Source organism: Leucoraja erinacea, chromosome 27, assembly GCF_028641065.1.
Source record: "Leucoraja erinacea ecotype New England chromosome 27, Leri_hhj_1, whole genome shotgun sequence".
Classification (NCBI taxonomy): Eukaryota; Metazoa; Chordata; class Chondrichthyes; order Rajiformes; family Rajidae; genus Leucoraja; species Leucoraja erinaceus.
This window is the reverse complement of record NC_073403.1, coordinates 9,930,979-9,955,805: the sequence shown is the minus strand read 5'-3', so window position 1 is coordinate 9,955,805 and position 24,827 is coordinate 9,930,979. Positions and strand designations below refer to the sequence as shown.

The 24,827-nt window shown below is 47.4% G+C and overlaps 1 protein-coding gene across 5 annotated transcripts in view; it reads left to right on the top strand.

Annotated features, from left to right (window-relative positions):
• The window catches only part of znf385c (zinc finger protein 385C), a 389,456-nt gene that overhangs the window by 283,833 nt on the left and 80,796 nt on the right, over positions 1–24,827 (top strand). For all 5 annotated transcript variants that reach the window (XM_055656996.1, XM_055656995.1, XM_055656994.1 and 2 more), the window contains one exon: positions 11,360–11,502. In XM_055656996.1, coding sequence (XP_055512971.1) covers positions 11,360–11,502 — 143 coding nt within the window. The remainder of the gene's footprint in view (positions 1–11,359; positions 11,503–24,827) is intronic.

The window sequence follows — 24,827 nt, the reverse complement described above, 5'->3', positions numbered from 1 at the left end:
TGATACCTGGTCATCATTGTCCTTCATAATTTCCATAAGTTCTAGGAGCAGAATTAGGCCATTCGGCCCATCAGCTCACTCCGCCATTCAACCATGGCTGATCAATCTTTCCCTCTTAACACCATTCTCCTGCCTTCTCCCCAGGTACCCTTTCTAATCAAGAATCTGTCAATCTCCGCCTTAAAAATATCCATTGGCTTTGTGGCCACAGATTCACCACCCTCTGACAAAATAAATTCCACGTCACCTCCTTTCTAAAGTTACATTGTTTTATTCCTTATGTTCTTCCTCAAGTTATTCTTTGGCTCACTGCCCTTCTTTAGACACAAAGGTAGAGCAGCCCTCATGAGATGGGTCAGAAATGTAGGTTGAGGCAATCATAAATACTACATAAGGCAGGGATATGTAGATAGAGAGGATTGAATTTCTCTGCCATGTAAATTCAAGCAAAGACTGGCACTCTGTTTCCCCAAAACCATGGTCATCAGGAAAATACTTTTTACGGACAGCCTCTTCTTCAGCCACTTTCAAGCTAATATCATTCAATCATTTCCAATTTCATTTTCGCCAATGCCAGCATTTTTGGAGACATAGAGTGATACAGTGTGGAAACAGGCCCTTCGGCCCAACTTGCCCACACCGGCCAACATGTCCCAGGTACACTAGTTCCACCTGCTGGTGCTTGGTCCATATCCCTCCAAATCTGTCCTATCCATGTACCTGTCCAACTGTTTCTAAAATGTTGGGATAGTCCCTGCCTCAACTACCTCCTGTGACAGTGTGTTTCCTACATCTATTTTTGTGGCATTTGATGCCAAATAAATCAAGGAGTGTTGATAGTTTTTGTCAGACAATGGTATCTTGCAAAATAAAGCATGATAGATTGTTTAGGATAGAGTCGAGAGAGATGAGTGAATGGCAGAACAGATTGGGATTTATTGTACCTTTTCCTGTAAATCTACAGCAAAATAAGCAGATAGAGGTGCTGCCTAATGCCCCTGTCCCACTTAGGAAACCTGAACGGAAACCTCTGGAGACTTTGCGCCCCACCCAAGGTTTCCGTGCGGTTCCCGGAGGTTGCAGGTGGTTGCAGGTAGTGGAAGCAGGCAGGGAGACTGACAAAAACCTCCGGGAACCTTGGGTGGGCCCAAAGTCTCCAGAGGTTTCCATTCAGGTTTCCTAAGTGGGACAGGGGCATTACAGCGCCAGAGTCCGGGTTCAATTCTAAATACGGGTGCTGTCGGTGTGGAGTTTATACGTTCCCCCCGTTACCTGCGTGGGTTTTCTCTGAGAGCTCCGGATTCCTCCTACACTCCAAAGACGTACAGGTTTGTAGGTTAATTGGCTTCTGCAAAATTGTAGAAATTGTTCCTAGCGTGTGTGCGGTGGTGTTGGTGTGCGGGGATCACTATTCGGCGCGGGCTCGCTGGGCCGAAGGACCTGTTTCCACGCTGAATCTCCAAACGAAACTAAACTAATTTGTCCGCAACATAGAGGATTGCTTCTTTGCATTCCATGCTGGTGTAATTGCCGTCACCCCAAGCTGGTGCTTTTGACAGCCAATAATCTGAGCAGTGGGCCCAGACGCCCACAGCACATGCATTTTTAATGCACAGGATGAACGTAGCTGTCAAGTGGTTAAAAGTTGCGGTGAGAGGAAGATTGTGTTGGCCCAGCCAGCAGCTGACATCCAGCGTTCATGCTTCAGGAGTTGCAGGTGCTGGGATTGAACTAACCACCCTCTGTCAAGGAGGCAGCATCTGCTGTGCAGGAATGAACCCAAACTGACTCTTTGAAGTTCGATTTAGTTTTGTGATGCAGGACGGAAGCAGGCCCTTTGGCCCATCGATTCCGTGCCGACCAACGATCCCCTCGCATTAACCTATCCTACACACACTAGGGACAATTTACGTTCATACCAAGCCAATTAACATACAAACTTGTACGCATTTGGAGTGTGGGATGAAACCGAAGATCTCGGAGAAAACCCACGCGGTCACGGGGAGAACGTATAAACTTCATACAGACAGCGCCCGTAGTCGGAATTGAACACGCGTCTCTAGCGCTGAAAGCGCAGTAAGCCAGCGACTCTACCGCTGCACCACCCAGTCTATCTTCTGTGTAAAGCAGCATCTGTAGTTCCTTCCTATACATCATGATGCTGCAACGCAGGAGTAGGCAAGGTAGTTCTTTCTTGACTGGCATGGATGTGATGAATGAATGACTTTCCATGTGCTAAATTATTTGACACCTACACTCAAACCTCAATATTTCACCTGAGTCTATGTCTACGACTTTGCTGTGTCTTTTACCCCGCCATTCCTTTGCACGGTCTTGACATCCAAAAGCTACTTCACACCTTTGGTATTTTCTTCCCACAGTCTCAATGTGTCTCTGGAGAAGGGAATTGCAAATAGGAAGGGCTTTGCCTTCCTCAGCATTTCCTTCCTTCTCTGGATCCAGGAAGTCCACAGACTTGTCTTCACTCTTTACTTCCCAAATTCCTCATCTCTTTTCCATTCCGTTCGCCAGCACTTTGCCCTTCAGTGTCATTTCTAGATTTAGATTTTAAAAGGCTCTTCTTAAATGCACATGATATTGTTGAGCAAGGCACAACAGTGTCAATTTACAGAGACACAAGGGACTGCAGATGCTGGAATCCTGAGCAAAACAATAAGTGCTGGAGGATCTCGGCAGATCAGGCAGCATCTGTGGAGGGAATGGATGTGCGACGATTCGGGTCGACACGGGTCTAAAGAAGGGTCCCGACTTGAAATACCACCTGTTGATTCCCTCCCCAGTTGCTGCCTCACCCACTGGGTTCCCCCTTTACTTTGTTCTAGTATCAACTTATGGACAGTGCAAAACCAGGGTGGTGGACAGAGACAGTCAAAACAAACAGCAAAACAGCCTGGACAGACAGATGAAAATTTAATACAATTAAAGGCTCTGCAAAACCAGAAGAGAAAGTGCAGCAATGAGCAAGCAAAAAGTCCCAGCTAGTCTAGACTAGTCTGAAAAAGGGTTTCAACCCAAAACGTTGCCTATTTCCTTCGCTCCATAGATGCTGCCTCACCCGCTGAGTTTCTCCAGCATTTTAGTCTAGCTAGACTAGAGGGGTCCATACACCGATATCGCACGTTTAGTTTAAATAATCAGTGTTGGTTGAGCTTTGGTTCAGATTTATTATTGTCACGTGTGTCGAGGTAGTTTCAGAAGCAGTTGGACAAGTACAGGGATAGGACAGGTTAGGAGGGATATGGGCCAAATGCAGGCAAGTGGGGCTAGTGTGGATGTGACATGTTGGCCAATGTGGACAAGTTGGGCTGAACGACCTGTTTCCACACTGTATCACTCTATGACTATGATTTAAAATCGTCTATAATTTGGTAGATACAGCTTCATACAAATGAAGTCCTCCATCAATTTAGCCCTTGATGTTACTCTCGCAGTCTAAGTTACAGATTGACTCAAAGCACAGAAGTTTTATAACCATATAACAATTACAGCATGGAAACAGACCATCTCGGCCCTACAAGTCCGAGCCAAACAACTTTTTTTCCCTTAGTCCCACCTGCCTGCACTTATACCATAACCCTCCATTCCCTTCTCATCCATATGCCTATCCAATTTATTTTTAAATGATACCAATGAACCTGCCTCCACCACTTCCACTGGAAGCTCATTCCACACCGCTACCACTCTCTGAGTAAAGAAGTTCCCCCTCATATTACCCCTAAACTTCTGTCCCTTAATTCTGAAGTCATGTCCTCTTGCTTGAATCTTCCCTATTCTCAAAGGGAAAAGCTTGTCCCCTTGTTTTGAGCTAACCAAGCTAACACTTCCTAGTTTTAATCATTCAGTTATACTTTTTTAAATTTCTAACTAATCAGTCAATAATTATGGATTAAGTGAAGCTCAGAACTGTTTAATAGATATTATAGAGTTTATGAATGAGATGAAATAACATAGTGAATGTGACCAAATCATCATCAACCCTGCCTTTATATTACACATGATGGCAGGCTCTCCCGAGTTATTTCCTTCCCCCTGGGGTAGTCTTCATTTAATGAATTTAAACTAACGACCCTGTAAAAAAAAGGTCATATTCATTACCGTAACACTAAAGCGCAAAACTGCCACATTCACAGACAATTTCAGCTTCTTCAGGCCGACAATAAGCACAGAGCATGTAGCACAAGCAAGCAGCTGTGCGCAGGTAAGTGTAGTTAATCAACTTCTCCCCTGGCGCCAATAATGTTTGCTGGAGGTCATGGGTTATGAATAAGGCCATTCCCATTTGGGTTTTGGCAGCAACACATAACTATTTGCACAAATGCCTTTTGTGAACACAGCCCCCTCCACCCGGTCAGTCACATCGCTCAGTACAGTATTCATTTCTTCACTCAATCGACAAGACTAAATTGAAAGGGTAGAAATGTAAAAGCATGTGTGGAATGTTAAACCATCTGGGTCACATATATATGAAATACTGGAAACTCTTTCAAGAGATCAGGGAGAATAAGGTAAGGATCAGACATTTGCTTTTCATTGCTTCAACCTTAAATCTGCGGGAATAAAAGGATTTCATATTTGCGGATTGTTGGGATGTTTAGTCGAGGGCTGCAGCGGGAAAGAAGAAGGCCAGATATTCCGCATGATATGAATCAGGGTTCTCATAATGACCTATCAACTCCCCCTCCCATTCCCAATCCGACCTCTCTGTCCTGGGTCTCCTCCATTGCCAGAGTGAGCAACACCGGAAATTGGAGGAACAGCACGTCATATTCCGCCTGGGCAGCTTGCATCCTGATGGCATGAATGTTGAATTCTCCCAATTTTGCTAGCCCTTGCTGTCTCCTCCCCTTCCTTAACCCTCGAGCTGTCTCCTCCCATCCCCCCGCCCTCGGCCTCCTCCTCCTCCCCTTTTTCCTTCCTTCTCCCCTCCCACCCCCCATCAGTCTGAAGGAGGGTTTCGGCCCGAAACGTCACCTATTTTCTTCGCTCCGTAGATGCTGCTGCACCTGCTGAGTTTCTCCAGCAATTTTGTGTGCCTTCTCATGATGACCGATTTGTGGATCTCGATTTCTTTCAAGTGCTTCATAAACCCTATGCTGAAATATTTGCTTTGTAACTCATGGTCCATTCTGATGGGCAGCTATTGAAGGAGTTATTGCCCTCCAGCCTCTGAATTTCAGATCCTTCATGTAATGACTGGAAACTTGTAGGCTGGAGTATCAACATCCCCAATATCGTCTCCCTGTGGACATCTGAGTGTCCACAACCTGGTAGCGAAGCCAAATGATCTCCATTTAAGACTCCGCAGTGATTTATTTTTGATCAGGAAGGGGTTTACTAGAGTGATTTTCAATATGCTTGTTAAGATGGTTCCACATCTGATTCGGTTGTAGCTACAGGTTTTGCATTTGATCCAATGGATCCAAGAACATTGGGTGGACTCCATATCTCTTGAAGCTAACAGCTCCCATTGGCAAGGCAACCAGCATAATCAAGGACCTGTCTCACCCCAGTCACTCCCTCTTCTCCCCTTTCCCATCAGACAGGAGATACACACCTCCAGGTTTAGGATCAGTTTCCTCCCAGCTGTTATTTGGCAACTGAACCGTCCTCCCATCAGCTAAATTGCGGTCTTGACCTCCCATCAAGTTGCCCGACCCCCTCCTACCCCCCCCCCCCCCCTCCCCGATCCAATCCTTCCCGACTGTGATTGAGGAAGAGACCACCATTAGTGGGGTGTTGGTGTGTAGGGCCAGTGTTTATCGCACACAGATTACTGGGACAGTGAGGGTTGTGGCCATGGAGACATTGTATAACTTTGGTGATATTTGAACAACTAGTCAGTTCATGCATCGTATTCTAGTCTCCTCCTCTGACCTGCGATATCTGTGCTTCAAGGTATTTGAAGACTCTTCAGTTCATGTTTCATACATCTCCGGCAATGTAGCTCCCTGTCAGTTCAACACTGGAACTTCAGCCTAGGTTTTGGACTCAGGTCGTAAGTTCATAAGTGATAGGAACAGACACAGGCCATTCAGCCCGTCAAGCCTACTCCATCATTCAATCATGGCTGATTTATCTTTCCCTCTCAACCCCATTTTCCTGCCTTCTCCCCATAACCCCTGACACCTGTACTAAGCAAGAATATATCTATCTCTGCCTTAAAAATATCCATTGATTTGGAATTCTACAGATTCACTACCCTGTGACTAAAGACATTTCTCCTCATTTCCTTCCGAAAGGAACATCCTTTAATTCTGAGGCTATTTCGCTATTCGGAAAGTTTCAATGAGGTGCCCCCTCATCCTTCTAAACTGCCGTGAGATGAGGCCCAGTGCTGTCAGAAGCTCGTCATATGTTAACCCACTCATGCCTGGGATCATTCTCATAAATCTTCTCTGGCCCCTCTCCAATGTCAGCACATTCTTCCTCAGACATGGGTCTCAAAATTGCTCGCAATTCTCCAAATGCAGTCTGACCAGAGCCTCATAGAGCCCCAGCATTACATCTCAGTTTTTGTATTCTAGTCCTCTTGCCTGGAGTAGGGCTCATGTCACAGCTGATGCAACCATTCACGACAGCACTGCAGACTGAGACAGGATGTGCACATACACAGAAATGAAACAACTTCACCGGCAAGCGGCCAGAGACAGTTAAATAAAGAAAAACCCACCCTTTCCTGTCGGATTTGAGCAGCAGTTTCAGACGTTCAATGGAGCCATGTGTCGTGACATGACTGATGCAATAATCATACCCAGGTGCAGGGACTGCATGGGTGGTGGAGCACCGATGCATGGGAGAACCACAGGCACCACACTCTCTATAGCAGTTGGGAGAAGCAGTCATGCAAAAAGCAATATGCAATGTGGATTTTGACTGTGGTCGATAAATATCATCCTGAATGTTGCAGTCTGCCTTCATTTTGCATTGTGGCAATTGAATCCCATGAGATGTTTAAATTGCAGCTCAGAGCTCACCGCTTGTTCAAGTCTCCCCCCCCCCCAGTGCTCTGTCTCCATCCCTGCCACTTTATAAATGTTCCAATACCTTTGATTGCAATGTAATTATGTTGTTCGAAAGTTTTGAATGTTTACTAGAAAGTCGACAACACGGTTGTTGTTGGCACAGAAGGCATTACAATCGAGCGGTTGGTAGAGTCGCTGCCTCTCAGCGTCAGATACCCGGGTTTTATCCTGACCTCGGGTTCTGTCTGTGTGGAGTTTGCACTTTCTCCCTGTGACCGGGTGAATTTTCACCAGATGCTCTTGGTTTCCTCCCACATCCCAAAGACATGGAGGTTCGTGGGTTAATTGGCTTTGGTAAATATTTAGGATAGTGTACATGGATCACTGATCGGTGTGGACTCGGTGGGCCGAAGCACCTGCTTCCACACTGTATCTCTAGACTAAACTAATGCCCCTGTCCCACTTAGGAAACCTGAACGGAAACCTCTGGAGACTTTGCGCCCCACCCAAGGTTTCCGTGCGTTTCCCAGAGATTGCAGGTGGTGGCCGGAGGTTGCAGGTAGTGGAAGCTGGCAGGGAGACTGACAAAAACCTCCGGGAACCGCACAAAAACCTTGGGTGGGGCGCAAAGTCTCCAGAGGTTTCCGTTCAGGTTTCCTAAGTGGGACAGGGGCATAAACTGAACTAAAATAAAATTGTTGGAGGGTTCAATAACAAAGACAGGGTCTCTGTCATGGAAGGAATGTTTGGACCAGCCGCCAGCATTGTTCAGGCAAGTCCTACAACAGACTTTCAATGTGGCCTGAACTATAATTAGGAGTGTGCTCCCCTCTTTCGTGCTGTGCCCACACCTTGCATTGACACCATGCCTTCAATGATGTAAAATGTCCCCTGACCCTTCACTTGGAGATTCGGTTTCCAGTCTCAGATCTCTGAGATCTTCGGAAAGTTGACCAAAAAACTTTGGTCAAAATGGTGGGTTTAAGTAAATTTGGAAAGGTAGAAATGAAAGAAGAATAGAATATGTTTATTGTCATTGCACAAAACTGAGCCACGAAATTCCATTTGCTTCTCCTCCGTTAAAAGAAATACCACACGACACCAATGCACATATGTACAGTTAATAGTAGAATATAAATACATTTTTAAAAGAGATTAAAAGAATTTAGCGGTATTCCTCGAAGTTACTTCTTGCTTCCCAGTGTTCACTATTGGAGTTAAGCTCTTTTATCGCACAATGGTAGAAACTATTTTTTAGTCTACCAGTGCGAAGAAGTGAAGAAGCAGAGAGGATGAGGAAGGGGATTCCCGAGCTTAGGAAGCTGGCAGCCGAAGGCATGGACGTTAACAATGGAACGATTAAAATGTCAATAGTCAATAGTCAATAGTCAATAGTCTATTTAATTGTCATTTGGACCCCTGGAGGTCCAAATGAAATGCCGTTTCTGCAGCCATACATTACACACAAATAGACCCCAGACACAACATAATTTACATTTACATAAACATCCATCACATAGCTGTGATGGAAGGCCAAAAAAAAACTTATCTCTCCACTGCACTCTCCCCCCCCCCGATGTCAGAGTCAAAGTCAAAGCCCCCGGCTGGCGATGGCGATTGTCCCGTGGCCATTAAAGCCACGCCGGGTGGTGCGGGGTCACACACCGGGTTCTTGATGTTGGAGCCCCCGGCGTGCGCTCGCAGAGTCCCGCGGCCATTCCAAGCCGCGTGGGGCGGTGCTGACAGGCCCCGCTCCAGGAGCTCTTCAACCCTGCAACTCGGGCGGGAGAAGTCGCCGTTGCAGGAGCCCTGAAAAGCGGTCTCCCTCCAGGGATCCGCGGGCTCCCGGTGCCGCCGTCCGCAGACCCGCAGTAGCAGCCTCCGCATCAGCAGCAGCAGCAGCAGCGGCAGCGCTCCTCCACCGCTCCACCCGCTCCGGTCTCGGCCAGCTCCGCGACGGTGAGGTGAGTCGGCACCAGAGTCCCCGGCTTCTACTGTTGGAGGCCGCTCCTCGTTGCAGCCCCAACGACAACTGAGACCCGACGAGAAAAGGTCGGGTCTCCAGTGCAGGAAGAGATTTAAAAGTTTCCCCCCCCCTCCCCCCCACCCCCCCACACACACCCCCCAACATAAAATAACAAAAACTACATATAAACATAGACAAAAAATAATAAAAACGCGGACAGGCTGCAGAGGCCGCTGCTGACGTGAGTCGCGCCGCCTACCGCCTATGAAGGTTGTGCCAGAGGCCAGGGCAGGATAACAGAGATCTCAGGGTTGTAAGACAGCAGGAAGTCACGGAGATTGGAGCCGGCAACACCACGGAAGGGTTTGAAAGATTACAAACGTTAACACTGTGATGTTGCTGAACTGGGAGCCAGCGAACATACTGTGGCGGGAGGCAACAGGACACTGATTCTAAACAGGACACTGATTTGGCAGCACGGTGGCACAGCGGTACAACTGCTGCCTTAAATGGTTCGATCTTGAATATGGGTGCTGTCTGTCTGTAAAGAGTTTGTACGTCCTCCCTGTGAACGCATGGGTTTTCTCTGGGTGCTCCGGTTTCCTCCCACACTCTCAGGACAGGTTTGTAAGCTAATTGGCTTCTGGAGATTGTAAATTGTCTTCAGTGTGTAGGATAGTACGGGGTGATCGCTGGTCGTCACGGACTCGACGGGCTGAAGGGCCTGTTTCGGTACTGTATCTCTAGAGTCTAAAGTTTAAAGATACTGAGATTGCATGGAGGTGTCATGGTCTTGCATTAGTAAGCAAGTGGGGCAAAGGGCTTGTTCCTGTGCTGCACTTACTATTCTGCGTGCTACGTACATGCAGGGATTTGCTGAGGAATTGGTAATAGAATTGAATGATCATCAGCGAACCTCCCCACTTGTGGCCGTATGCTGAAGGAAGGTCATTGAGGAAACAGCTGAACATGGCAGTGCCCTGAGCTACAGAGCAGTGATGTGTAAACACTGCAGTAGTTGAACACTGCCTCTTCTAGATTTTGACAATTCATAGAATTTGCATGCGGCCCAGTGCGAAGACACAGTCTATTCAGACAGACCTACACCATTTTAAATCAGTCAGAGAGATAGTATGGAAATAAGCCCTTCAGCCCACCGACCATCTGCACCGACCATCAACCACCCACTTACACTCATCCCACATTAATTCCATCTCCCAACGTTCTCATCAACCATGGTTTTCTCAATTGCTTCCTCTGCCTGCTTCTTCCATATACCCAATGCCCCCTGTGTGAAAACGGTGCCCCTTAGGCTCCTGTAAATCTTTTCCCCCTCACCTTAAACCCATGCCATCTTGTCCTTGATTCCCTAAGCCTGGGGAAAAAACGGTGCTTCCACCCGATCTATTCACCCGATTTTATACATCTCTATAAGATTAGTCCTCAGCCTCCTGTCCTTCAAGGAATAAAGCCCTCGCCTGCCCACCCCCTCCCTATTGCTCAGGTCCTTGGGTGCTGCCACATATCCCTTCATTATCAGTTCCACAGCCACCAATACACCATTGCAGGCTCCACCTTCCCTTGGTTATCAGTGCCAGCTCTGATTTGTTCTGAAACTTTTCTTCCTACCTCCAAACTCCCTACCTCTTGACTCTCAGTCTGAAATAGGGTTTCGGCCCGAAATGTCACCTGTTCCTTTTCTCCGGAGACGCAGCCTGACCCGCTGAGTCACGCCAGCATTTTGTGTCTATCCTCGGTGTAAACCAGCAGTTCCTTCCCACGCATCTGTGTACAGTTAGCTCGCTCAATCTACACGCTCTTGTCTTTGTGCGCGGATCTGACAGTGTGTAGAAGTATGATTTGCACGTCTTTGTGTGCATCTGGGTGCAAGCACAAGGTTGCGGCTCTCCATGCCTGTTTGTGGGCGTGCATGCGTGCTTGCAAGATCTCTGTTCAAGGGCGTATGTAAACTCTGCTAGCACCACATGTATGAGGCTTCTGTTGCTGCTCAGGAGCCGCTGCTGCTGCAATAATAGCTGCCCCAAGCGCGGTTGCTGCTTTCTAGCTTTCCAGAGACATGGGACACTATTCCAATTCTTTGCCCGTTCATGTACAGGAGTCTGACGTGGCTGGAAGCAGCGGCTTGCTCGTACCACAAGACGCTTCCATTTGCTGGAGCGATTTCCTGGAATAGCTCGTGACACATTTTCAAGAGAGAAGACTGACTTGGCATTGGAATTGACAGCAGTCGTGACCCTAAAAAATGCTACGCTCTCAGAAAACATTTATTTCTATCCAGCAGTTTGCAGCAGGGAGGTTTCATGCGCTGCACGTGTTTTAGAAACTTGGCACAGTTAGCGGCAAGGCGATCGCAATTATTCACCGCATCCTTCGTTCTGTGTTTCTGCAGGTTCCACGGGCCAAAGCAATAGTCTTTTAGCTTCTCTGCAGCTGCAGGGAAGAACCATGCAGCCAGCCCTCGACATCAAACACTTCCTACCTTTTCGTCTCAGCACCCCCTCGCCAGTCGGACTATTCCCCAACTTCAACACAGTAAGTGCTCTCAGCGTTTGTATCTTTTTGCTTTTGGAGAAGTAGAGATTGCGAGAGAAAGAAAAATAAAATGCTCTCTGATTTGGCTTCTGAAATAAATGTTAGTCTATAGAGTTGTAGAATCATACAGTGTGGAAACATGTTATTCGGCGCAACTTGCCAACATGTCCCATCTACGCTAGTCCCACCTGCCTACGTTTGACCCATATCCCTCTAAACCTATTCTATCCATGTACCTTTCTAAATGTTATGATAGCACCTGCCTCAACGACCTCCTCTGGCAGCTCGTTCTGTACATCCACCACCCTTCATTTTGAGATTTTACCACATACCCTGCTGAGAGATTTAGAGATCTCTCTCCCTCTCTGCTGCTCCCGAACATAATGGATGATGTTGGCTTCAAGGTAGGTCACTCAATAAGAGATATCCTCACTACTGTTGCCTTATTTGTAATTTTGGCTGATGATAGATGAATTTGACCTCTCCTGCATGTTGGGTTTGAGAGAAACAATCTGTTTAAGTGCAATAGGCAATAGACAATAGGTGCAGGAGTAGGTCATTCAACCCTTTGAGCCAGCACCGCCATTCAATGTGATCATGGCTGATCATCCCCAATCAGTACCCCGTTCCCCTGACTCCACTATTTTTAAGAGCTCTCTCTTGAAAGCATCCAGGGGATCTGCCTCCACCGCCATCTTGAGGCAGAGAATTCCACAGACTCACCACTCTCTGTGAGAAAAAGTCTCCGTTCTAAATGGCTTACTCCTTATTCTTAAACTGTGGCCCCTGGTTCTGGACTCCCCCAACAGCGGGAACATGTTTCCTGCCTCTAGCATGTCCAAATCCTTAACAATCTTTAATGCATGGCATTAAAATAAGAAAGTACTCATTTCTCCCCCAGATCAGCGTAGAATAATGTCACTTTGGAGTCTGATGAAGGGTCTCGACCCGAAACGTCGCCTATTACTTCTCCCCAGAGATGCTGCCTGGCATCTTTCCATTTCAATGGATGGCACGGATTTGTTCTGTTTCGGACCATCCGAGGGGTCCATTCAAATGGAAAGTGTCTGGTATGGGAAAATTAGCAAGAGTTAAATTCCTAACATTTTAGATGAATGGAGGTCAAAGCAGGTGAGCAGCAGAAGGTTCAGCCAGTAAGTGGCCTACACCACCAGTATTCTACGTAATCAATCTTCACACTGTATGAGGTGGGATAGCTGCACCAACCCCCATTGACAACCTCCTTTAGTTCTAAGGTCTTCCAATTGGAGCCTGTAGCCCTGGGTACCTGAAACATCATTACAGTACCATTTAATGGTTGTCATATGTTTCCATTTCACCTGTAGAACTACCCCCGACCTGATCGTCAGGTCAGGTCGGGGGGGAGGGAGGCAGTTCCCCCGCCAGGGGTACCATGTAATCCCGTGCTACCTGCTCCATGGTTGGATAGTCCGCGACTAAACCGTCTCCCCCACCTGGTTTGCCAGGTGAGGAGGGGGCTGTGGACCCCCAGCAGGGCCAAAAACAAGACCTGGCAAAGGGCGGATGAGCTCCTAGCGAGCCAACGGCCATCCACACTTCGGTAGAAGTTGCGATCACTGTCGTACATGGCATTGTAAGGCACCGTGCCCCATTGATGTTTTCAACAATGATGATGATGAAATACCAGCTTGTTATATATATTGTTCTGTAACGATGGAAATGAAAGCTTTAAGTATCATATCAATAGTTTTCCACAGGTTCACCGCCCTCTGATTTAAAGTTATTCCCATGAAACTGAATGGTAGGAGGTAACTGTATTTTGAATAATGGAACGGCAATGGTTATTGATATTAGAGTGTTCTTCTACCAGTGCAAAAGCTTGAGGATCATAATATTCATCAAACAAATGACTTCCATGCCCTCATTATTAATTGATCATTTCATTTCCTAAGTAATTTAGTATACAGTGGTTTCTCAGTTTGACTAATTGAATTATGGGTTTTAATTCACAAATAATTGAGCCATTATATTCATTTAAAAAAATACAGCCAGCATTTGTAGGCAAGTTACTTCCTGAAACTCCAGCTCGGAATACCTTGGGCATCTGGGAGCTTTGGTGGGGGTGTGGCCAGACACTTGGAGATTCACTCTCTAACGGTTGATAGGAATGTAGCAGATTGCTGGCCTACTTGTTACAATTCTGGATGGCGTGTAAACTTCCATCTATGATACGATACGACAGAACTTTATTTATCCCAGGAGGGAAATTGATCTGCCAACAGTTATAAAACCCAAAATACGTGAAACATGAAATCAAAGTGACTAGTGGAAAGGATTGGGGGTGTATAGACTGGGTGGGCAGGGGGGGTGGGGGCGGGGCGGGGGGGGGGGGGGGGGGGGGGGGGGGGGGGTGGGAGGAGAGTCAGTCTACCCCACGACAGAAGAGGGCGGAGTTGTACAGTTTGATAGCCACAGGGAAGAAGGATCTCCTGTGGCATCGCTCCCCTGGCTCTTGGTCTGAAGAAGGGTCTCATCCCGGAACATCAGCCATTCCTTCCCTCCAGAGATGCTGCCTGTCCCGCTGAGTTACTCCAGCATTTTGTGTCATTCTTCGGTCAATCAGCATCTGCAGTTGTTTCCTACACATTTCGTTTGATCCACTGCGAAATCTCCTCAAGGTATGCTGCCTACTTTGAAGAACTTCTCGTCCTCTCTCCGACAAGGATTCTGCAACACCCTCTCTCACTGCTCCCCCTCTGTGGTTCCTCCAGCTCACCAGCTCAAGTAACAATGTACTATTCTACATTTCCTTGGTCATTGCCCCTTTGATCGGTGTTTTCACAATTTACCCTTCCATATCTCTATGTCTCCCTCTCCCATGACTCTCAGTCTGAAGAAGGGTCTCGACCCGGAACATCACCCATTCCTTCTCTCCAGAGATGCTACCTGACACGCTGAGTTACTCCAGCATTTTGTGTCTATTTTCCCCATAATCTGATGGATGTGAACCAAGTCGTTGACATTCTGAGTCTTAACTACCCCAGCCTGGATGTCATTGATTGTTGGTGACTTTGAGTAAAGAAGGTACGTCCATTTTCCTATGAGCCTGTGGTCTTGTGGAGGAGATGGATTCTAGTCTTTGGTGACATGAATGAATGAATGAATGATTGAATGAATGAATGATTGAATGAATGAATGAATGAATGAATGAATGAATGAATGAATGAATGAATGAATGATTGATGAATGAATGATTGAATGATGAATGAATGAATGAATGAATGAATGAATGAATGAATGAATGAATGAATGAATGAATGAATGAATGAATGAATGAATGATGAATGAATGAATGAATTGAATGAATGAATGATTGAATGAATGAATGATTGAATGAATGAATGATTGAATGAATAGATTTATTGGCCAAGTATTCACATACAAGGAATTTGCCTTGGTGCTCCGCCCGCAAGTGACAACATGACATACAGTGACAATTAGGAATGACACATCAAATATTAAACATTAATAATAAAACATTGTCGATTAAACATGTGACATGGAGGAATTTAAGATTTTGGTTCTGTGTGAGAAAGGAATATTGGATTGGATTGGATTCAATTTATTGTCATTATCTGATAAGAGACAACAAAATGGATTTTCCTTACAGTCAAGTAACATAAAAATAAATAATAAATAAAACATATTTTTTTAAAAGCACAAACACAGAAGTCCACGACACAACATAACCCCACAGTGGCACCAAAGTTGAGGAAGGTACTATAGTCCAGTCAGCTTCCCCGCCGATCTTCCCAGATGTTCACCCGTGGTCGGGGCCTCCCGAGCGCCCACAGTCGCCGCCACGGGCGGCCCGATGCTCAGGCTCTCACGCCGGGATGATGGAACACCAGCGCCGAACCCCGACGGAGAACATCCTCAGCGGACCGGACCTCCAGATCAGCCGCCTCCCACCGGAGTCCGCGGCACGCTCCCAAAATCCACAGGCCGATGTTGGTCAGCGCCGCCTGCGTTGGGAGCTCCGCGAACCACAGCTCCGCGATATCGGTGCAGCAGGCCCAGCACTCCGGGGATCCAAACGGCGATCCCCGATGAGGCATCGCCCGCCCCGCAATGTTTCCAGCGTTGCGCTGCTGCTGCTGCTGGAGCTCTGGTCGGTCCCGGCAGGAAAGGCCGCTGGGGGGGGGGGGGGGGGGGGGGGGGGGGGCGAGGACGCGACTCGAATAATAGTCGCATCCTCTCTAGGAAGCGACTGAAAGACGGTATCCCCCTTACCGTACCCTCTTCCCCCACATAAAGACATTAAAAAAACACAAAAAATGCTCTTCAAACATAACAAAAAAAACCAAAAAGATACCGGACTGAAGGCGGAGGCAGCTAGCAACAGCTAGCAACAGCTAGCAACAGCTAGCAATCCATATGTACGGATTAGTGAGAGTGTCAGTGGTTATGGGGATAATGGGGTTGAGAGGGAAAGTTAGATCAGCCGTGATGGAATGGCAGAGTAGACTGGATGGGCCGAATGGCCTAATTCTGCTCCCAGAACTTGTGTTTGACTTCTGACCCTCTGGATTGAAATTAGGTTGCTTCTGCTTCCTCATAGGTAGCTCTAGGGTTTGAAGGTGACTTGTATCCAATTTTTGAATGCTTTGTCCTATGCATGAACCCTAGACTCCCACAAATGGGGCACTCAATGCTTCAGAGAGTGTGCAGCAAAATTGCTCATCTTGCCAATTCAATGCAACACAGGATTAAAAGCACCAGACAATGACTTTGCCTAACAATTATTCTTCATTATTAATCACAATTAGTTCAAGCAATTCAAAGAATCTCTACATAGTTTCTCACAATTACTTAACACATTAGTTCCCCGACACTTTCAGCTACAGCTTAGTCTTTAGAGATACAGGGTGGAAACAGGCCCTTCGGCCCACCACGTCCGTTCCCACCAGCACAACCGTGCACAGTAGGGACAATTTACAGAAACCAATTAACCTACAAACCTCGTGTGTGAGAAAGAACTGCAGATGCTGGTAAAATTGAAGGTAGACACAAAATGCTGGAGTAACTCAGCAAGTGAAGCAGCAGCTATGGGGAGAAGGAATAGGCAACGTCGCCCATTGCTTCTCTCCATAGATGCTGCCTCACCCGCTGAGTTACTCCAGCATTTGGTGTCAACCTACAAACCTCTATGTCTTTGGAATGTGGGAAGAAACCGGAGCACCCGGAGAAAGCCCACACATGGAGAAGGTGCAAGCTCCCTGCAGACAGCATCTGTAGTCAGGATTGAACCCGGTTCTCTGGCGCCGTGAGGCAGCATCTCTACCGCTGCGCCACCGTGCCACCCGGATATTACCCACTCTTGCGTGGAATGCAACGTGCTGGAGGTCCCCAGCAGATCACACACCGTCTCTAGATGACATGGACAAGCAACATTTCGGATCAGGACTCTTCTTCCGACCGACCCACTCTTGATGAACTAGCCAGGGTTCGATCTTGGTCAAAGAGCAGGGGAGCAGCAGAGGGGGAGGCTGGGCGGGGGGGGGGGGGGGGGGGGGGGAGGGGGGGGTGGGGGCTGGGCGGGGGGGGGGGGGGGTCGGTTGCGGGCAGGAAGAGAGGGTCACACAGAACTCCCAATGGAGAGAGAAAGAGAATTGCTTAAAATTTGGCATTCCTTGAGGATTTTGCAGTGGAGCAGTAACATGCACTGCTCCGATTCTTGCATCTGCAGTTCCTTGTGTCTACAGAGTTCGATCTTGGCGAGTTCTTTTCTGAGTACCTGATATATACGCGGGGCAGACAACCTGTCTGTTTGCAATGTACATTGGTACTGATATTCTGAAAACTGGTGGACACAAAATGCTGGAGTAACTCAGTGGGACAGGCAGCATCTCTGGATAGACGGAATGGGTGATGTTTCGGGTCGAGACCCTTCTTCAGACCCTTTTTCAATCTGAAAACTGGTTCTTGTTTTGAATTAGTCTCTGGAGCTTCCACATCATTGTGTAACCCCTAAATAATGTCGAACGAGGATGTGCTTGAAGTGTTTGCCCTGTCCCGTTGGAAATTGCCTACTGTTACAGAGTTTAGAGTGAAATGCTATAAGTTTAGTTTAGTTTAGAAATACAGTGCGGAAACAGGCCCTTCGGCCCACCGAGTCTGTGCCGACCAGCGATCCCCGCACACTAACGCTACCCTACACACGAGGGACAATTTACAATTTTTACCAAGCCAATTAGCTTACAAACCTGCACGTCTTTGGAGTGTGGGAGGAAACCGGAGCACTAGGGGAAAACCCAACACGGGTCACGGGGAGAACGTACAAACTCTGTACAGGCAGCACCCGAGGTCAGGATCGAGCCCGCTGTAAGGCAGCAACTCGACCACTGCGCCACCGTGCCGCCCTGGTGCTAGTGAGGGAGTCAGATATCAGGCACACAGATGGTGGAGTCCAGCTGTTGAAACCTGGTTGACCAATGATCAGAGCCTCGGAGCAGGGACGTTGACCTGACAAATTAGGCATGCTTGGCGTCCACATGAATCCTTGCCCCACATAGGTATATCTACATGCTACGGTAAAGTATAAAATAACCAAGGCCCCCCTGTTTGATGTTGAAGCATTTACATTGTGCAGGACACTGGATGAACATTTAACCAGCAGCGAGATTCATAAACACATCTGCTATTATTTTTATCATCAGTAACTCATTCTATTTTGTCGGTGACCTTGCCCTTAGATGTGTCCTGCATTTCATGTTCATTGATCAAGAGTCAAGTGTGTTTTATGTCATATGTCCCAGATAGAACAATGAAATTCTTACTTGCTGCAGCACAACTGAATAATATATATCAACATAGTAGATAAACGAGAGGGGAAAAAAAGTTCAGTGTGTATATATACACATACTCAAAAAACAAACAATAATAGTGCAATATAATAATAATAGTCTATTGTAGTTCAGAGCTTCTTTGTTGTTGTGTTTAATAGCCTGATGGCTGAAGGGAAGAAGCTGTTCCTGAACCTGGACGTTACAGTTTTCAGGCTCCTGTACCTTCTTCCCGATGGCAGCGGAGAAATGAGTGTGTGGCCAGGGTGGTGTGGGTCTCTGACGATGTTGGCTACCTTTTTGAGGCAGCAACTCCAATAAATTCCTACGATGGTGGGGAGGTTGTCCTATCTTGGACACATGACAATAAACTCTCTTGACTTGACTTGACTTGACTTGAGGTCAGAGCCGGTGATGGACTGGGCAGTGGTCACAACTTTTTGCAGTCTTTTCCGCTCCTGGACGTTCAAGTTGCCGAACCAGGCCACGATGCAACCTGTCAATATGCTCTCTACTGTACACCTGTAACATATGGGACCAACACAGGAAAAGAGAATGAAAGGGGCTAATTGTGTAATCTCAAAGCTTCGAGCTGAATAAAGTTGGGGCTTGGTGGGGCTAGACGATTTGCGACAAGCTGGAGATTTCCGTAGCACAACATTCGCAAAGTGTATTTGGAGGATTGCACACAGTTTTGGTCGCCCCCATTACAGGAAAGATGTGGTGGCTTTGGAGAGGGTGCAGATGTAGGTTAACAGGATGCTGCACGGATTGGAAGGTTTCAGTTACAGGGAAAGGTTGGATAGACTTGGATTGTTTCTGCTGCAACATTGGAGGTTGAGGGCAGATTTTATTGAGGTACATAAAACTATGAGTGGCATAAATAGGATAGACAGAACCATTTTCCCAGGGTGGAAATGTCCAACACTAGAAGGCACAGCAACAGTATTTGGTCTCCAAATCTGAGGAAGGACATTCTTGCCATAGAGGGAGTGCAGAGACGGTTCACCAGACTGATTCCTGGGATGTCAGGACTGTCTTATGAAGAAAGACTGGATAGACTTGGTTTATACTCTCTAGAATTTAGAAGATTGAGAGGGGATCTTATAGAAACTTACAAAATTCTTAAGGGGTTGGACAGGCTAGATGCAGGAAGACTGTTCCCGATGTTGGGGAAGTCCAGGACAAGGGGTCACAGCTTAAGGATAAGGGGGAAATCCTTTAAAACCGAGATGAGAAGAACTTTTTTCACACAGAGAGTGGTGAATCTCTGGAACTCTCTGCCACAGAGGGTAGTTGAGGCCAGTTCATTGGCTATATTTAAGAGGGAGTTAGATGTGGCCCTTGTGGCTAAGGGGATCAGAGGGTATGGAGAGAAGGCAGGTACGGGAAACTGAGTTGGATGATCAGCCATGGTCGTATTGAATTGCGGTGCAGGCTCGATGGGCCGAATGGCCTACTCCTGCACCTAATTTCTATGTTTCTATGTTTCTAAGTATAAGGTGAGAGGGGGAGAGTTTAAACATGCGGGGCAAATGTTTTACACAGAGGTGAGTGTGTGGAACACATTGCTGGGTGGTGGCAGATACAAAAGTAGCATTTAAAAAGCTTTTAGCTAGGCACAGGGAAGGGAGGGGTATGATTCAGATTCAGATTCAGATTCAAATGTTATTGTCATTGTGCAGTGTACAGTACATAGACAAGAAAATGCAGTTAGCATCTCCCTAGAAGAGCGAACATAGAATAATGAGCAATAAATATATATACGTACATACAGTCGTAGTAGTGGACCACTTACAGGCAGATGTGATCAGTTCAGCAAGGTATTACATTCAGCACAAGCGCTGTGGGCCGAGTGGCCTATTCCTGGCCTATATTGCATGTATATATATCGATGGTGCCACTATTGATGGGTGAGGTATGCAATTTGGCAATTGGATGGAGTTTAGGGAGAGACAACTGGAAAATGGGATTTCCCAATATGTTGCAGAATTTCCAATTCCAAATCCAGGGCCCACTGTTCATTATTCCCACCTGGAATTCAGTCTGATGGACGTCCTAAGTTCACAATAAGTCCGAGAGCTGTCCAGACCCACTGATCACACTTGGCTTCTCTCCATCATTGGTCCAGGTCACCCACATGCCCAGTCCAGTGGCCATTGAAAATGCTGGCAGCAAGCCTAACATTGGCTCTGGATGTTCTGCTTTCTGACCTATTACAATGGTTCAATGGTTTCTTTATTGTCACATGTACCAGGTACGTGCAATATATATTTTTTGCATTCAGCTCAGCAAGATTATCCCCGTACATAATCGCGATCATCCCAGTCAGTACAATATGCACAGAACAGCCCACTGACTCCGTATGCAAGAGGCACCATTTTGGCGCCATTTCCTAGCCAGAGCCGCAGCTGACCACAAGACCCGTTGCAGCCGCCGCTTCCATCCCGGTCATCCCGTGATGCGATGTCCCTCTCCACGCCCGGCCCTCTTCAGCCAAGCCTTGAAAGAGAGAAGGCAACGGAACGTAGTGTGATGGGGTCGCAGAAGACAAAGCATCAAAGGGAAACTGGCAAAAGCCCCACGTTGCTCTTTGTGAAAGAAGCAGATCAACCCTGAGGCCTCGGCTCCACCGTCAGGGTCACCGATCTTTAACTCTGGAGCTGCAACTTCATTCTGCAAATGGTTCCTCCCCCTGGCGTCCAACACTGTGGGGCTTGTTCCAAAGACCACCTGCGCGCAGGTGTACAGTTACCCTGTGATTGAAATGTGAACAATGCAGTATTGACTCCGACCCTAATCTATGGTTAGGAGTGTTTGATTTTGGATCCATGTCCGTAGTAAAAAAAACATGTTCATGATGCAAATAAATTAGAGTTTTATATGGGAACCATATTCTGCACTCTTAACTTTCCATTTGCTCTGCCTATTGTGCATAGTACATAGGACAGTACCTGTACAGCACAGGACTGGCCCTTCAGCCCACAATGTCAATGTCGAACTTAATACTTATCTAGACAACCGAAGCACCGCTCCCTCATCCGCATGTGCCGGCACCTCCCTAGCTGACGACCTGAACTCCTTCTACGCTCGTTTCGAGAGGGGCAACACCACTCCAGGTCTGCCGACTATCGACAATACCGACAGCGGGCTGGCTACCGAATCTGAAGGGAGGAATATGCACACATTCTCGCTGTCCGAGCACGACGTGAGGAGGGCACTGACACGGGTGAACACAAGAAAAGCTGCAGGCCCCGATGGCATCCCGGGGCGAGTACTCAAGTCCTGTGCTACGCAGCTAGCTCCGGTGCTCACTACATTATTCAACCTGTCCCTGGACAAGTCCGTGGTCCCTGCCTGCTTCAAAAAATCCATCATCGTACCGGTACCAAAAAATGCCTCCCCAGCCTGCCTGAATGACTACCGTCCGGTGGCCCTTACCTCGGTAGTCATGAAATGCTTTGAGAGGCTGGTGAAGAATCACATCTGCGCCTTCCTCCCTCGGAACATGGACCCGTTGCAGTTTGCATACCGTCCGAACAGGTCCACGGACGATGCGGTCTCCCAGGTCTTGCACACCGCTCTCTCCCATCTGGACAGCCAGAAGGGGGGCTACGTGAGGATGCTGTTCATAGACTACAGTTCAGCCTTCAACACGATAGTCCCCACCAGACTGGCCGGGAAGCTACTGGAATTGGGGCTCAACACCTCCCTGTGTGCCTGGGTCCTGGACTTTCTCACCGCCAGGCCCCAGGTAGTCAAGATGGGAGGGAATACATCGAAGTCCCTCACCCTGAGCACAGGATCGCCCCAGGATTGCGTCCTCAGCCCCCTATTGTACTCCCTGTACACACATGACTGTGTGGCTAGGTTCAGCTCCAATTCAATAATTAAGTTTGCTGATGACACTGTGGTGGTGGGCCTGATCTCAGACAACGATGAGAGGGCCTACCGGGAGGAGGTGGCTGATCTAGCACTCTGGTGCCAGGAGAACAGCCTCCTCTTGAACATCAAAAAAACGAAGGAGCTGATCATGGACTTTAGGAGGGCACATCATCCAAGGACGTACACTCCATTGAGTATAAATGGGGATCCTGTGGATAGGGTGAACTGTTTTAAATATCTGGGAGTCCACATCTCTGAGGATATGACATGGTCATCACACGCCTCAGCACTGGTGAGTAAGGCAAGGCAGCGCCTTTACCACCTCAGGCAATTGAGGAAATTCAGAGTGTCTCAGAGGATCCTCCAGTGCTTCTACGCAGCGGCGGTGGAAAGCATCTTGTCCGGGAACATTACCATCTGGTTCGGGAATTGCTCTGCCAAGGACAAGAAGGCTCTGCAGAGAGTAGTGCGTTCGGCCGAACGCACTATGGGAACTTCACTCGCCCCCCTGCAGGAACTATACAACAGGAGGTGCAACTCCAGAGCAAACAAAATCATGAGAGAACTCTTCCACCCCTGCAACAGACTGTTCCAGCCGCTACGGTCAGGCAAACGCCTCCGTTGCCACGCAGTGAGAACGGAGAGGTTGAGAAGGAGTTTCTTCCCAGAGGCAATTCGGACTGTAAACGCCTTTCTCACCAGGGACTAACTGTACAGAACGTTTTTCCTTCTATTATTTATTATGTAAAATAATATGTGTGTTATGAATGTGTTTATAATTTGTTTGGTTGTTTTGTTGTTCCGCGAGCATTGCCACTTTCATTTCACTGCACATCTCGTATGTGTATGTGACAAATAAACTTGACTTGACTTGACTTGACTTGACTTGACAATAGACAATAGGTGCAGGAGTAGGCCATTCGACCCTTCGAGGCAGCACCGTCATTCGATGTGATCATGGCTGATCATCCCCAATCAGTACCCCGTTCCTGCCTTCTCCCCTTATCCCCTGACTCCGCTATCTTTAAGAGCCCTATCTAGCTCTCTCTTGAAAGTATCCAGAGAACCGGCCTCCACCGCCCTCTGAGGCAGAGAATTCCACAGACTCAAGTCAAGCCAGGTCTAGTCAAGTTAAGAGGGTTTATTGTCATGTGTCCCAGATTGGACAATTAAATTCTTGCATTGCTGCAGCACAACAGGATATTGTAAACAGAAATGCATAAATAAGCAGATAAAGTGCAATCGGCTGTTACAGTTCAGAGTCTATTTGTTGGTGAGTTTAATAGCCTGATGGCTGTGGGGAAGAAGCTGTTCCTGAACCTGGATTTAACAGATTTCAGGCTCCTGTGCCTTCTGCCCGATGGCAGCGGAGAGATGAGTGTGTGGCCAGGATGGTATGGGTCCTCGATGATGTTGGCTGCCTTTTTGTGGCAGCAACTGCGATAGATTTCTTTGGTGGTGGGGAGGTCAGTGCCGATGATGGACTGGGCAGTGGTCACAACTTTCTGCATCCTTTTCTGCTCCTGGACGCTCAAGTTGCCGAACCAAGCCACGATGCAACCAGTCAGCATGCTCTCTACTGTGCACCTGTAGAAGTTAGAGAGAATCCTCTTTGACATACCGACTCTCCGTAGTCTTCTCAGGAAGTAGAGGCGCTGATGTGCTTTCTTTATATTTGCATCAATTGCATCATTACTAGAATGTTGCCTGGGTTTCAGCAACTAAGTTACAGAGAAAGGTTGAATAAGTTAGGTCTTTATTCTCTGGAGCGCAGAAGGTTAAGAGGGGACTTGACAGAGGTCTTTAAAATGATGAGAGGGATAGACAGAGTTGACGTGGACAAGCTTTTCCCACTGAGAGTAGGGAAGATTCAAACAAGAGGACATGACTTCAGAATTAAGGGACAGAAGTTTAGGGGTAACATGAGGGAGAACTTCTTTACTCAGAGAGTGGTAGCTGTGTGGAATGAGCTTCCAGTGGAAGTGGTGGAGGCAGGTTCGATTTTATTATTTAAAAATAAATTGGATAGGTATATGGATGGGAAGGGAATGGAGGGTTATGGTCTGAGTGCGGGTAGATGGGACTAGGGGAAAATAATTGTTTGGCACGGACTTGTAGGGCCGAGATGGCCTGTTTCCGTGCTGTAATTGTTATATGGTTATATGGTTATATCAGTGTGCTGGGACCAGGAAAGATATGTGTGAAACTCTCTGTGTGAAAAAGTGTTTCCTCGTCACCATTCTAAATGGCTTACCCCTTATTCTTAAACTGTGGCCCCTGGTTCTGGACTTCCCCCAACATCGGGAACATGTTTCCTGCCTCTGGTGTGTCCAAATCTACTTGCACAAAACCATATTCCCCATCCCCCGCATATCCATGTGTTTATCCAAGTCCACTAAATGTTACGAACGTACCTGCCTCAACCACCATCGCTGGCAGAGCATTCCAGGCATGTAACTACCCTCTGTGTAAAAACACCTGCCCTGCTTTAAACTTCGCCCCTCTCACCTTACAGCTATGCCCTCTAGTATTTTTAGTTTAGTTCAGTTGTCACGTGTACTGAGGTACGGTGAAAAGCTTCTTGTTGCGTGCTAACCAGTCAGCGTTCCTCGG